This window comes from Carlito syrichta, unplaced genomic scaffold, assembly GCF_000164805.1.
Source record: "Carlito syrichta isolate Samal-C Ts95f unplaced genomic scaffold, Tarsius_syrichta-2.0.1 Scaffold308142, whole genome shotgun sequence".
Classification (NCBI taxonomy): Eukaryota; Metazoa; Chordata; class Mammalia; order Primates; family Tarsiidae; genus Carlito; species Carlito syrichta.
Window position 1 is genome coordinate 871,227 of NW_007252238.1, and position 13,682 is coordinate 884,908.

At 46.2% G+C, this 13,682-nt stretch overlaps 1 protein-coding gene across 2 annotated transcripts in view; it reads right to left on the minus strand.

The window, feature by feature from the left end:
* Positions 1-3,186: 3,186 nt before the first annotated feature.
* NR3C2 (nuclear receptor subfamily 3 group C member 2) overlaps positions 3,187-13,682 on the minus strand; it is a 362,756-nt gene continuing 352,260 nt past the window's right edge. For both annotated transcript variants that reach the window (XM_021716062.1, XM_008065056.2), the window contains one exon: positions 3,187-5,937. In XM_021716062.1, coding sequence (XP_021571737.1) covers positions 5,782-5,937 — 156 coding nt within the window. In that variant the 3' untranslated portion in view covers positions 3,187-5,781. The remainder of the gene's footprint in view (positions 5,938-13,682) is intronic.

Sequence of the window (13,682 nt, forward strand, 5' to 3'; positions counted from 1 at the left end):
GTTCAGGAAGCGAGTCGCAGTCTCTGCAGAGCCATCTTGTTTCCCGGGCCAGCAGAGGACGATGGCTGTTATGGGTTGCATCGTTCCCTACTCCCCCAGTGCGGGTGTTGAAGCCCTAACCCCAGTAGCTAGGAATGGGGCCTCCTTTGGAAATAGAATCTTTGCGGATGTAACTAGTTAAATGAGCCCAGTAGTGCTGGGCCTTAATCCGGTATGACCGACGTCGTTCCGACAAGGGGAGATTTGGACACCAAGCCAGACACGAACACAGGAAAGGCGGTGTGAAGAGAAACAGGGAGAAGACAGCCATCCACAAGCCAAGGGGAGAGTCCTGGGTCAGATCCTTCCCTCACAGCTCTCAAAGGGAAGCAACCCCCATCTCGGACTTGCAGCCTCCAGGACTGTGAGAAAATACATTTTGATTGTTTAAGCCCCCACCATGTGTGGTACTTTGTTACAGTAGCTTTGAAAACTAATATAATGGCCAAAAGTGCATACAAAGAACCTTTCTTGAAATCCTATTTTCTTTTCTTTTTTTTTTGAGTTGGAGTCTCACTCTGTCGCCCAGACTGGAGTGCAGTGGCCGCTCCCGGCCACCGCAGCCTCGACCTGCTGGGCTCCGGCGATCCTTCCGCCTCAGCCTTCCAAGTAGCTGGAACTACAGGGGCGCGCGACCACACCCAGCTAATTTTTGATTTATTGTAGAGATGAGGTCTCGCCAAGTTGCCCAGGTGGGTCTCGAACCCGCGGGCTCAGGCAATCCAGTCACCTCGGCCTCCCAAAGGCGCGGGATTACAGACTGAGCCACCGAGCCCGGCCTTGAAATCCTGTTTTCACTGTTTTATCCCTTGGTGACCTGGGGTGAGTTACTTGACCTCTTCACGCTTCAGTTTCCTGTGAAATGGAGAACAGACCCAGCCTCTGGGGATGTGGTGACAGTTACGGAGAACGAATGCAAGGAGCTAGAAGGGTGTGTGGCAGGAAACTGGGTTCGGGAACGAAAGATGGGAGGTGGCGAGGTGGCAGGGCTCTGAGTGTCTGTCCTCTTCTCCTTTCTCAGTGGCCCTGCTTCCTGCCAGCATCTCCTCTCCTGAGGCCCTTCCCTGTTTGTGTCCTTTGCCTGACGCGATCCGGCCTCTCCCCTCCTTCCCAAGGGCATTCTCCCACCTCTAACCTTGGCCTTTGTTTCCCATTGCCCACTGGACCAGGTGCCTTCTCACCTTCTTGCTGGCTCTCCCTTCAAATCTCTCAAAGCCAGTCCTGGTTACTCCTTCCTTGGCCAGGTGTTCCCCTTGACTTTTGCATCTTCTTGAGTCACATAACTTTCCTCTCAGAGGATGTTATTCCAAGAGAGTGTCCTCAAATAGCTTTCCTGGCCCTAGCCCTGCAAATGTCTTCTCGGATGCTTGTCAACACTCTTCCTCCTCAACTGACCTGGGTGGAAATTTATTGCTACCCCATGTGGGCAATCCTGCTCGTTCTCCTGATCCCTTGGCCACTGGGGTAGGTACCAGTTTGATACAATCAGAGGCGTGAAAACTGTTATCTACCTTTCTACTGCCTTTCTTAAAGCCCTGTCTTAGCCCAGGCTAGCCTGCTGGAGGATGAGAGGCCACAGGGAACAAAGTCACCGTAGACCAGACAGCTGCAGGCTGATCGCAGGTGCACGAACAAGCCCAGCTCGGCCTCACCCACGTCAGCAGACCCTGCCCCCTCAGCCTGCTCATAGACTCGAGAAATAAATGGTGATAGAGCAAAACAACTCATTTTGGGGTGTTATGTACTGCCTGCTACTCTACCCTACTGTTCACTTTGTTTTGGACACAGTCTTCGTGAACGTTGAGTTCTGTCTGAACATGCTGAGGCACGTCTTTCTCCTATCCAATATTGTTTGGCACGCCACTGTTTTACTTCCAAGAAAATTGCTGTATTAGCAGTTGAAATTTAAGTGCCAGAGATACTTGTAATCAAGTCATTCTGATCTGTGTACACTTGTAGAGTTTACCAAGAAGTAGTTAGAGCTGACTTTTAACAAACCTATAGGCATCACTAAGCGTCATTTTTTTTTTTTTTTTACTGCTCTGGCATAAAGTGGCTGTCTCAGTGGCAGAGACTTCGTCCTTAGCTGATGAGTCCTGAATGTGTCGTTGAATTCCTTAGACCTGAGATCACATTTATAAATTCTTAGAAATAAAGTCACACTTGACCCAGGAATGAGCCTGTTAAGTTCAGGAAGGGCACCCACTTTAGCCAAGGGTGGACATTGGTCGGGGCCTCCCACCAGCCTCAGTGGGCTCCCAGCCCAAGAAGGCTTTTGTTTCAAGTTAGAGACACTCTTTGGAAAGCCCTGCTCCCTAAATAGGTCAAATTTCTTAAATTTTTAAGCAAAAAATTGCCCTCATATAGTAGACGTTTTTTAAAAAATGCGCACAGCTCTTTTCCTGTGCTGTGTTCACGGTGCTGCTGTGTCCAGAAAGATATTCATTTTGTTATACAAAGTTGAATTTGTTAGACGATCAAATAGTCTTCTCTTGCTGAAGGCGAACAATTTGAACAATCACCAGTTCAGTGACACATTAAAAATGTACTGTGCTTGAATTTGTCTTGTTGGGAAATAAATGTTTTCTATGTAAAACCGAGCAGGTAACTAACTGCTAACCACTCTTCTGTGGTCCATGTTCACGAGTGGAACCCGGGGGATGTAGTGTGTGAGGAACGTGAGTATCATCATGGCCGTCGGGGATCTAAGCCTCTGGACAAGCCAAGGGTGCTGGGGGTGAGAGGGCGGGACCACACGGAGAACTCTGGAGTCAGGTACTGGGTGGGGTGAGGAGAACACTCGCGTGAGTCTCAAGGTCTGCAGAATGAATTTGTTTTCGTATGGTTGTGAAGGTGAATGAGGCAATGTGGATATAGGATTTAGCAGCTATGTGGTAGAAGTTATAGGTATTAAATGGGATATTTTAGTGAACCAAATCTCAAACAATATTTGAAACAAGGTTTCTAATCAGTTCAAAAAGAGTCGGATTAACGTATGGCTACCATAGGGCTCTAACATGGGGGAAAAAAAAACTACTGTTACTCCATCTTGGATGTAGGTAGAAGCTCTTATGATCAAGATTTGGAAGGGCATAAAATTCAGGTGTACCTGCAGACATTCAAATGAACTATTTCCAAAACAATAGGTGATTAAAGTAAAGGATTTATTGTAATCTGCTTACAGTCCTTTGCAAAGACAGACATATGTTTTTGCATAAAGATATAAATTGCTTCATTTTAAACTAATTTTAGTGTTTTTTTAATTATATGAAGTTTTGGTGAATTATGAATTGTACCAAACCAAGATTTTTGAGAGCAATATGGTACAAAAATAAGAGCAGACAGACTATTTGGACTGGGACAGGCATTCAACAGTGAATTTAGAATATGGCTTTGCTGTTTAATCAAGCAAAGTTACCTGGAGACACACGATGAGCCAGTAACTTTGTTAATACAAAAAGCTGATACAGAGCGTCTCCATCCCAAGCCTGGTCAAGTCAGAATTCCCATTTTGGAAAAAGCTATGTCTGAACTCAAAGCTGCTTTTGGAAGCCATTTCTTTCCCAGAAACTCCTAGTCTGCATGCCGTGGGTTTCTCACCTTCGAAGTGTGGCTTTCATATTGCTGTGCATGTGAGTTGACTGTATTTAAAGATCTGCCTATAAATTAAATTCCTGAAATTGCAAATTATGTCAGAAAAACTCCTCCCTCTGAGTGCAGCGCCCCCAGGTTTCCCCTTGCATAAGGCAGGTGTCTTCTGAAAGACAAAGTAATGTTGCCCGCATGGTGAACCCTGGAGAAAGTGTTGATCTGACTGCTGCCTTCTCCTGGCCTCGGGCCTCTCCAGCTGTAGCTTTTAGGTTTTGGAAAATCCTGCGATTTCACTGAGTACCTGATGATTATCATCACTTTGCAAAGATTAATTTGGCCTCTATCCCCAAGAAGTTTATTTAGTGCAATCATATTGTTAGTTTCCCCAAAGATATTGATGTCTGTGATTTGGGGCCATAGAAAAGCCATCCATTGCATCAGTGCCGGACAGATTAATGAATTAAAAATTTGAGTGCCACTGTCTTGCTTATATGATCTGTAGTTTTGTTTTGTTTTTTCTCCAAAACTGTTTACATATAAAATTTATTTTTAAAACCTACCTTTTAAAAATCTAAAAACCCTCTAATGATCTCCCAGTCTCCACACTGTTCAGACTGAACCTTGCTGAGATGGGCCGTCCCAGTGCTTTCTGTCATGCTCTGCGTGTTCCCATGACTGGATCCAAGAGCTCAGGACCCCTTTCCAAGATCAGAAGGGAAATAGCTGATCTTTGACAGAGAAAGTGCACGGATTTTTTTTTTTTCTTCCCCCCACCAGGAGAAAATCTGATTTTCTAAGATGGGAGGAAAGCATGCTCTCTGAGCCATCGATTTCCCAGTGTCACTGTCCTAGTGCCGGTTCTGCTTCTGCAGGAAGAGGGAGAAGAGGCAGCTTTCCTAAAGCTGCAGCACTCCCTGGGCCTTCTCTTCCACGCATGTCACCAAGTGACACCTTCAAGGAGCTGCAGACACTGCAGTGTGGTGTTCCCCAATGGACTAGGATGAAGCAGAAGCCAGCAAACGTGCTCAAGTCGCACAAACACCCCGAGTGGGAGACCAAGAACAAAACAAAAAAGTACAGAAAAACGTAGAAAGGCTTAGAGACAACCAAAGAGGTTTCAGTGTGGTTATTTACAACAGAGACTGTAAAATGGTAAATTAGATATGAAGCTAAAAAAGGCACAGCTCTCCCTTTCTTAAATACACTGTAAACGGTTCATTGTGCATGCAGAACATTTCACTTTACAAAAAAAAAAGTTTTACCTTGTTTGTTTAGACAAAGATAGTACTTAAATAGTCTCCAGCAAAATAGAATTCTTTCAAAAATACTTTCCCATTCATCCTATTAACCATTAAAGATTTGTTTTGTATGTGTCTCATTTACAAAAGATCCTTATACCTTATTTCAGGTCCTTCACAATTTATACATACAGTAATGTACAGCACAGCAAAAGACTGCAAAAAATTATTTGTAAAGCCAACACAATAGATACTAGAAATCGAAACCAAGGCATTTGTTTTAACATCTTATCCATTCTAATTAAATAATAAATGGACGCTAATGAGTGTGTATACCAGTGATGCAGAGGATCTGGGGATGGGGCCGGCGAGAACCCCAGGGGGCTGCTTTCCCCCGCCACGTGTTCTGTTATTACACAACAGGAATCTGTATATATTTTTTCTTTTTTTGTGTTTTTTTAAATAACAAAAGAATATTAATGCCCCATATTGACTATACGTTTTATGTGCAAACCAAGGGTAAGCTTTTAAAAAGTTCGTTAGTCCTTGAACCCTTTTAAAACAAGCAAACGATACCAGAAACTACATGGCATAGTTAAAACTTCCATCTGTTAAAATATCAAAATCAGAGAGTTATTGACTAGATATGGCTTTTCATCCAGAGGAACAGGAACAGGTTTCTAAGCGCTGGACCTGGAGAGGGGAGCATCCTGTGGACCGCTGGGGCCCTGCCAGATCCTTGGAAAACGGCTCACCCAGCTCCAACCCCCCGACATGACTTTAAACTTGAGAAACTGCTGAACACATGTGAATCGACCAGCACAGGTTAAAAAGACGATTTCTCGGGTCCTTCGTGGGTGTGGAATCACCCGGGGAAACTTAAGGCAAAGTTCTCCTGGCGACGCGGCGCCCGTCACTTCCTGTGGAAGTACAGTGGCTTGGCATTCCCCGACTCCACCTTGGGCAGCTGGTCGCTGATGATCTCCACCAGCATGGCGGGGAACTCCACCTTCAGGGCCTGGGACTCTCGGAAGGTATAGAAGCAGAACTCCAGCAGGTCACTCACCAGCTGCAACACACAGGCACAGAGAGGGGTGTGACACGGGGCCTCCCTTCTGTCCCTGGACCCCTCCGCATCCTGATGCTGCTGTGAACTCCAGAAGCAACGTTCAGAAGAGTGACCAGAAGGCCACGTCTAACTAGCTTGCTTTGTCATCTGTCTTAGGGGAGGGGAGAAGGGTGCTCATGTCACCTGTCACGTAATATGCCTCCGGTGGAAAACAAATTCAGGCAAGAGCGAATTTGCTTTTTTCTGTTGTTGTTTGTTTGTTTGTTTTTTGTTTTAAAGCAGAAAAAAATGCTTTATTTTTGGAAAATGCTACCCAAGGGCCTGTTGCAATTCAAAATATTTTGGAGAAATTGATACTTGCTAGACTAGTAGCAGTAAAGGCAGTGAGCATTAATATTTGACTCTTTAGTTGATCTGGCCAGTTAGAGTAATCCATCTTTCAGACATCAATGATTGGTTAAAGATTGAGAGCAAAATGCCAAAGTGCTCCAATTTCTGTGAATTCTGGGGGTTGTACTGGAGATACCAGAAAGATTCTGGGAAACACAAATCTGCGATAACTCATGACTGAAGGTTCCAGCAGCCATGTTAACACCTTGTGGAACCTGAAATGTTTGTTTTTTGAGTCGGGTCTCACGCTGTCACCTAGGCTGGAGTGCAGTGGCATGAACATGGCTCACCGCAGCCTCAACCTCCTGGGCTCAAGTGATCTTCCCGCCTCAACCTGAGTAACTGAGACTACAGGTATGCGTCACCACACCCAGATAATTGTTTGATATTTTCGTAGAGATAGGTCTTGCTATGTTGCCCAAGTGGTCTCAAACTACTGGCCTCAAGCAATCCTCCCACCTCAGCCTCCCAAAGTGTTGGGATTACAGGTGTGAGCCACTGTGCCCAGCCAAGGGCTAATTGTTAAGCACTGACTATCTCAGAGGCAACAGGGACAGTGATAGTTAACTGTGCCTGGTTGGCTGAACTGCTCTCATCAAATTCTGATGTCTAGATGTGTGAAGACGTGTGTGTCTTTGTATACTGGTGATGGGCCTTCCCACTGGAAGGTGCACTGGCTGGATGGGCAGGGGCTGGCTCAGGGTCTGTGCATGGCAGACGTCCAGGAGGGTGAGGAGCAGGACAGAGTGCCTTGCAGGCAGGTATGGTGTCCCCCGCAGCTGGGCCTCGCCAATGGAGCTGTGACCAAGGGAGTGGCCAGCACTCCCACCCTCAGCCCCAGCCCTCTTTCCCACCTTCAGGCTTCCTTGGCCATGGTCTCTTTCAGGCTGATTCTGAGAGAGCAGAAAGCCTCAAGGATAAGTTCTGGATGTTTCTCTGGCCCATTTTCCCTGCTCTGTGACCCAAGGACCTTCCCTTCCCCCACCCTAGCCTGAACTACCCCCGATTCTATAAAACAGTCATAATGAAGTCGGCATTACTGGTTGCCATTCCATTGACTAGGAACAGAACTTCAAATCAGGAAAAATGCACAATTTTTTTTCTTTAGGTAAGTCCATACCCCATTGTGGGAAAAATGACTTTTGGTCATTTCCCACTGTAGTATAGAGACAATGTTTAACACGCCTGCCAGAAAGTAACTGTATCGTCCCAATAAAGTGATTCTGGTGAAATTACATCTGTTAACTTTCCTTGGTGATTTTTTACAAAACTGAATTAGCAAGCTTCCGTTGAGTCAGATGGTTAATAACTGCGTGTAAAGGCCTTCAATATAAGCCAGGAATCAAGGAGGTCTCAGCGGAGAAAACAGTATCTGGTGCTTCTGCCTGCACCTGTGTCATGGCCCTTGGTCTGCAGAATGATATGTCCCTGAGGAGGTTCTGAGGACCATGAGATTTAATGTACATTCTGCACCCACAGGATGTTGGGGCCAAGGAAGCTGGGAAACAGCACAAAACACCATCCTTTGGGGACATTGTCATGTTCATTCACACGTGCTTGCCTTGTGAATTCCATGTCTCAGTTTCCCCATCCATAAAATGGGGATGACAACAGTATCTGAGCCTCCGAGTTGTTTCAGAGGACTGACTGGGTGACCCAGGCAAAGTGGTTTCTTACTTCCCCCTGCATAGACCAAGCACTGCAGGGCAAGAGAGAATAGAGGGAGGTGCTGTTCAGAGGGGCTCTCGGAAAAGGTGGGCTTAGACGTGACCCAGAGGAGGCAGGAGACAGGGCGAGTGGCCATCAGGTGACCAACAGGGTCCCCTAGGGAGTTCCTGAACAGTGGAGAAGGCTGCTAGCTCACTGACTGACATCCCAAACAAGTCACATGCCAGAGCCACGGAAGGGTACATGTCTATACACAGGTGACAGCAGCACTGACACGTTCATAGGTGTGAGAAGAGAAGGAGTGAGGTAAGTCGATGCCTGCACAGGTGAAACTGCTGCTGGGGACAGACCCCAAGCCTTCTCGATGCCTCTGTGCCGATCTGTGACACCCGCATCAGTGTGTCCACGGCACTGAATATCACCTAGGAGATGCTGAGGAAACAGACCAGAATGGAGAGGCCAGGGTTGGGGGCTCGGCTGTTTTTCCTCTCAGGTTGGCTGGGGACAGGTGTCCCAGACACTATGCACTAACCATGCATATTAACCTGGGGCTGGCATTTCCCACCCACCTTTGTTCCATGTTCCACAGATGGAGAAAGCAGCTCATTCCCAGGCATGAGCTGACACTCAGGGCTTCTGTTGGCACCTCGGTCAGTGGCAGAGGATGGGGCCTTCCTAGGAATGTAGGCCTAGCTTCAGAGCCAGCACATGGGGTTGGCCTAGTGGCCAGGGGCTGGGCGTTTGATTCTGCAAGCATGATGTCCCCCGAGGGGGATGTATCACCACCAACCGCTTCCAGGGAAGGGCTCAGCCTTTGCTGCTGCGTGGCTAGGATGCTCACAGAACTGGGTTGCAGTAGGTCTCAGTGCCGCCAGAGGTGCTGGCTACCATACAGGCCTGCCTGGCCCGCCCTGCCCTGGGACAAGACTGGAAACCTCTGCAGGCTTCAACCCTGAGCCATGACTGCGGTTGGTGAGGTCAGGGATCATTCCTGTGAATTGTAGCCAGGTGTCCCCAGTCACTGGGCAAGAAGAACAGAACCCTCTCACCGCCCACACCCAGCCCCGGCCTGCTACGGCCAGTGGGTCAGGGGGCCTTCAGGGCATGACCCACCAATGTCTGGCCTTTAGCAGCAGGGAAGACCCAGGAACCCACAGAAGTGGCCGAAGCTTGCGCCATTTGAAATGCCAGGCTGGGTGGAGAGGCAAGCACCTTCATTATAATCAGCAATAAGAGCTCGCATCATTAGGAATCAGAGTGACTTGTGCACCGACTTTCCGTTCTGCACAACATGCATCTGTTGGGATCATAGAAGTCTAGCAGACACCCAGCACAATTCCTCCAGCCTGATGGGCCACAGCTGCCAGGGTGGAACAGGAGCCCAGCAAGGTCACAGGGTGACCGATGGCACTTGGCTCACATGGACGGTGAGGCCATTAGGCTCTCTCTCTTTGTGCCTTTTCCCTAGTCCCTTCGAGTCATCACCTGTGGCAGGCCAGCATCCCGAGGTGCTGTCCCCACGCTCTGCTCCCACCGCGGCGACAGTGCCTTGGGATGCCTTGCCCGGAGGGTCTCCTTCCTGCCACACATTTGGGTTGGCTGCTGCTGCTCTGAGGTTCCCCAGTCACAGAAGTGGCAACGGAGCCTGAATGATAACAGCCTCTCTAAAGCAGGTCCCACGTGATTTCAAGAGTGTGCTCATTTCTTGCACGTTATCTGCTGACTCCAGAATGTTCACCTAATTAGGAAGGCGCTTTTGCCTGAAATGAGTACTGTGGGTGAGGTTGGAAGTTTTATTTTCAAGGATCGGAAATTTAGTCAGCCATACTGATGGAGTTGGGGTAAAAGACACATAGATTCAACTGTAAATACACCAGCACTAATCGTTCCGCTGGACACAAATGCCGAGCGACTATTTAGTCCAGGTGTTCCAGAAATAGCCTTGTGAACACTGGAAAATGACCTGCAGTGATTATATAAGGCGTCTGGGATTCATTCAAAACAAAACAGGTTTATTCTTAGATATGACACCAGAAGCACAGGTAACAAAGGAATAGAAAAAGATGACTGTATTAAAATCAGAAACTTATGGGCATCAAAGGATACTATCAAGAGTGAAAAGACAACCCACGGAATGGGAGAAAATATCTTCAAACCATGTATCTGGTAAGGGGTTAATATCCAGAATATATAAAGAGCTCCCACGACTCAACAACAAACACACAAACTGAGTAAAAATGGTGAAAGGTCTTGAATAGCCATTTCTCTAAAGAAGACATACACATGCCCAATAAACACATGAAAAAAAGTGTCTAGTCATTGGAGAAATGCAAATTGAAACCAAAACTACAATGAGGTAGCCCTTCATACCCATCAGGATGGCTATTATAAAAAAAAAAAAAAAAAAAAAAAGGAAAATAAGTGTTGGTAGAATGCAGAGAAACTGGAACCCTTGTACACTGTTGGTGAAAATATAAAATGGTACAGTTCTTTGACAGTATGACTGTTTCTCAAAAAATTAAACAGAATTACTATAAGATACAATGTTCCACTTCTGGATATATACTCAAAAGAACTGAAAGCAGGGATTTGAACAAACATGTATACATCACTGTTCATAGCAGTGTTATTCACAATAGCCAGAAGGTAGAAACGACTTAAGTGGCCATGACAGATGAATGTATAAACAAAATGTGGTATAAACACATAAAGATATATTACTCAAACACAAAAGCAACTGGAATTCTGACACGTGCTACACCATGGATGTCCCTCAAAAACATTAAGTGAAATAAGCCAGACATAGAAGGACAGACGTATGAGTCCACTCACACGAGGTATCTGGAGTCATCAAATTCATAGAGACAGAGAGTAGAATAGTGTTTGCCAGAGCAGGAGAAGCTGGAAATGGGAACTAGTGTTTAATGGGCGCAAAGCTTTTGCTTGGGTTGATAGGTGGTGGTGATGGTTGCACAATAATGTAAATGTACTTAATGCCACTGAATTGTACACTGAAAATGGTAAATTGTATGTTATGTATATTCCACAATAAGAATGACAGAATTAAAAATAAAAAACAGGTCAAAACCCCCAACATCCTCCCAGTATAGGAAACAGTGATGCAACCTGGGTGTGATAGGTGGGTGCTCCATGGCCATGGGCACTACTTTTCCCTGGCTGGTTACATCTTGGCAGAATGTGACATGGTAACAAAAGCACATTCTTCTACCAATTTAACAGCAATTGATTTGTTTCTGCATCCAAAGTATATATAACCTGTAACAAGGTTAGATCTTTAACCAGGTTAGACCTTTAGCCAAGGTTAGACCTTTAGCAAGGTTAATCTACCACGTACTTGTGAGTTCCATTATGAAAACCCATGCTCCAAGTACCCCTGCTAGGCTCAGTGTTCCTTGCAGGTTCTCTTAGGGTGAGTCTGGAGAACCCCAAAGGCCTCCTAGATCAACCGAGACATGCCAAAAGGCATTTCTTGGCCTCAAGTTTGTCAGTGAGCATGCTCAGTGCGTCAGCTAAATGCTAGGCAGCTAAGAGGCACTGGGGCCTTCGCAGAACAGTTTGGAGCTCTGAGGCCCAACTCACAGCACAGCTGCCATCTGGAAAAGGATTTGCTTGTTGGTTCCCTGCTTTAAAAGACTGCCCATCAGCCGGGCACAGTGGCTCAGCCTATAATCTCAGCACTTTGGGAGGCTGAGGCGAGAGGACTGCCTGAGCCTGGGGGTTTGAGACCAGCCTGGGTAACTTTGTAAGACCTCATCTCAACAGTAAATCACAAAAACTAGCCAGGCACGGTGGTGTGCGTCTGTAGTTCCAACTACTTGGAAGGCTGAGCTGGAAGGATCACCTAAGCCCTGCAGGTTTAGGCTGCAGCAGCCACGAGCGTGCCACTGCACTCCAGCCTGGATGACAAGAGTGAGTCTCCAACTCAAAAGAAAAAGACTGTCCACCTCTGCCAAGGGCCAGCATACAGTGGACAAGTGGCATCTGGATGCAGGTGTGTCCCCGTGGTCAGACCCAGGCCTCTAGCTCCTCCTGTGAGAGTGGCCCAAGCCAGGGCTCCAGGCCAGGATGTGGGCACCTCCAGCTCGGGGTTCAGAGAAGCACACCTGATGGGAGTGACAGAGGCAGGGTCGTCTTGTGTGGCCTCCCAGGGCGGGCTGGTTGTTGGGGAGCGGGGTATGGGCAGGAGTGGGCATGGGTGCTACTTGCGTCTCATGAAAAACCCAGCCATTTCTGAATACCCTCCCCACCTCCCTACATTAGCATCCAATTGTTATCTGAGGTTATGTTTTAATTTGTTCATCACCATTTCTATATCAAATTCTACACCATTCATGGCTCTCTGGTCAGTGGTGAATATTAAATCATCAAAATATCTGGTTTGGATGCTGTGCTAAGCAGAATGGGCTCCATTTCCTCCTGCTTTTATTTCCCTTGTTGTTTAAATTTATTTAATTTCCACCCTGTTTAAGTTTCCTTGTATTGCAAACCTCGTTCTAGATCGCAGCTACGCCTTCCTGTGAATACGGCCTATTGTACGTGTGAAACACACAAAGAAAAATGACACAATGGAGGAGAAGAAAGTGGAGCTTAAAGATAAAGGGATAATTAGAACATTGCTACACAAAGGAAATCTAATGAAAGGGTTGAGGTTGAAATGCATTGGCATGTTACTGTATATAGAAGTGTGAACTTTTCCTCATTTTGTTTTCAATATTTCCTCGATCTTTCTTGCAAATGTACATGGCACTGAGCAGAGTAACATCTAAACCAACTCATGTTTGTATGTTACCAACTTTACTCTCAGGTTAAGTCTGATCAGGCAGTTAAATTCTTATTCTGATCTCCAAACAAAAAGAACACTCAGTAATAAGGGGCAGACCCCAGTGGCCAGGGACACCCTCCAGGAGGAATACTTGAGACCAAGATGTCTTGAATCCATAGACCAAGGGCTGTTTTCTTCCCATGATTCTATGATGCCCCTAAATCAAACAGGGGTTGGCAAACAGCCTGCAGGCCAAATCTGACCTAATGTTTCTGTAAGTTTTTTTTCTTTTCATTTTTGTATGTTTTTCAATACTTTAAATGGTTGAAAAAAATCAAAAGAATTATATTTTGTGACATGTGAAATTATATGAAATAGTCTAACTGAATCATGGTCACATCCATCATTTACATATTATTTTATTACTTCTTTCCTATAACAACGGCACAGCTGAGTAGCTGAGGCCTACAAAGCCTAAAATATTTTCCAGTGGCCGCTTACAGAAAAAATTTGCTGACCTGTGGATTGAAAGACATGTCAGAGATGTAATAACAGCTTTTGGGAGAAAAGGTTCTGTTTGTTAAAATACATAAATCATATATGTCTCTTGAGTTCAAGAATATGAAAATGTGGCTGAGCACTGTGGGTCATGCCTGTAATTCCAACACTTTGGGAGGTAGAGGTGAGAGAACTGCCTGAGCCCAGGGGTTCAAGACCAGCCTGGGCAACCTGGTGAGACTTCATCTCTACAATAAACCAAAAAAATTAGTTGGGCATGGTGGCATGTGCCTATAGATCTAGCTACTTGGGAGGCTGAGGTAGAAGGACTGCCTGAGCCCAGAAGGTCAAGGCTGTGGTAGTGGAGAGCATGCCAATGCACTCCAGCCGAGCGACGGAGTGAGAC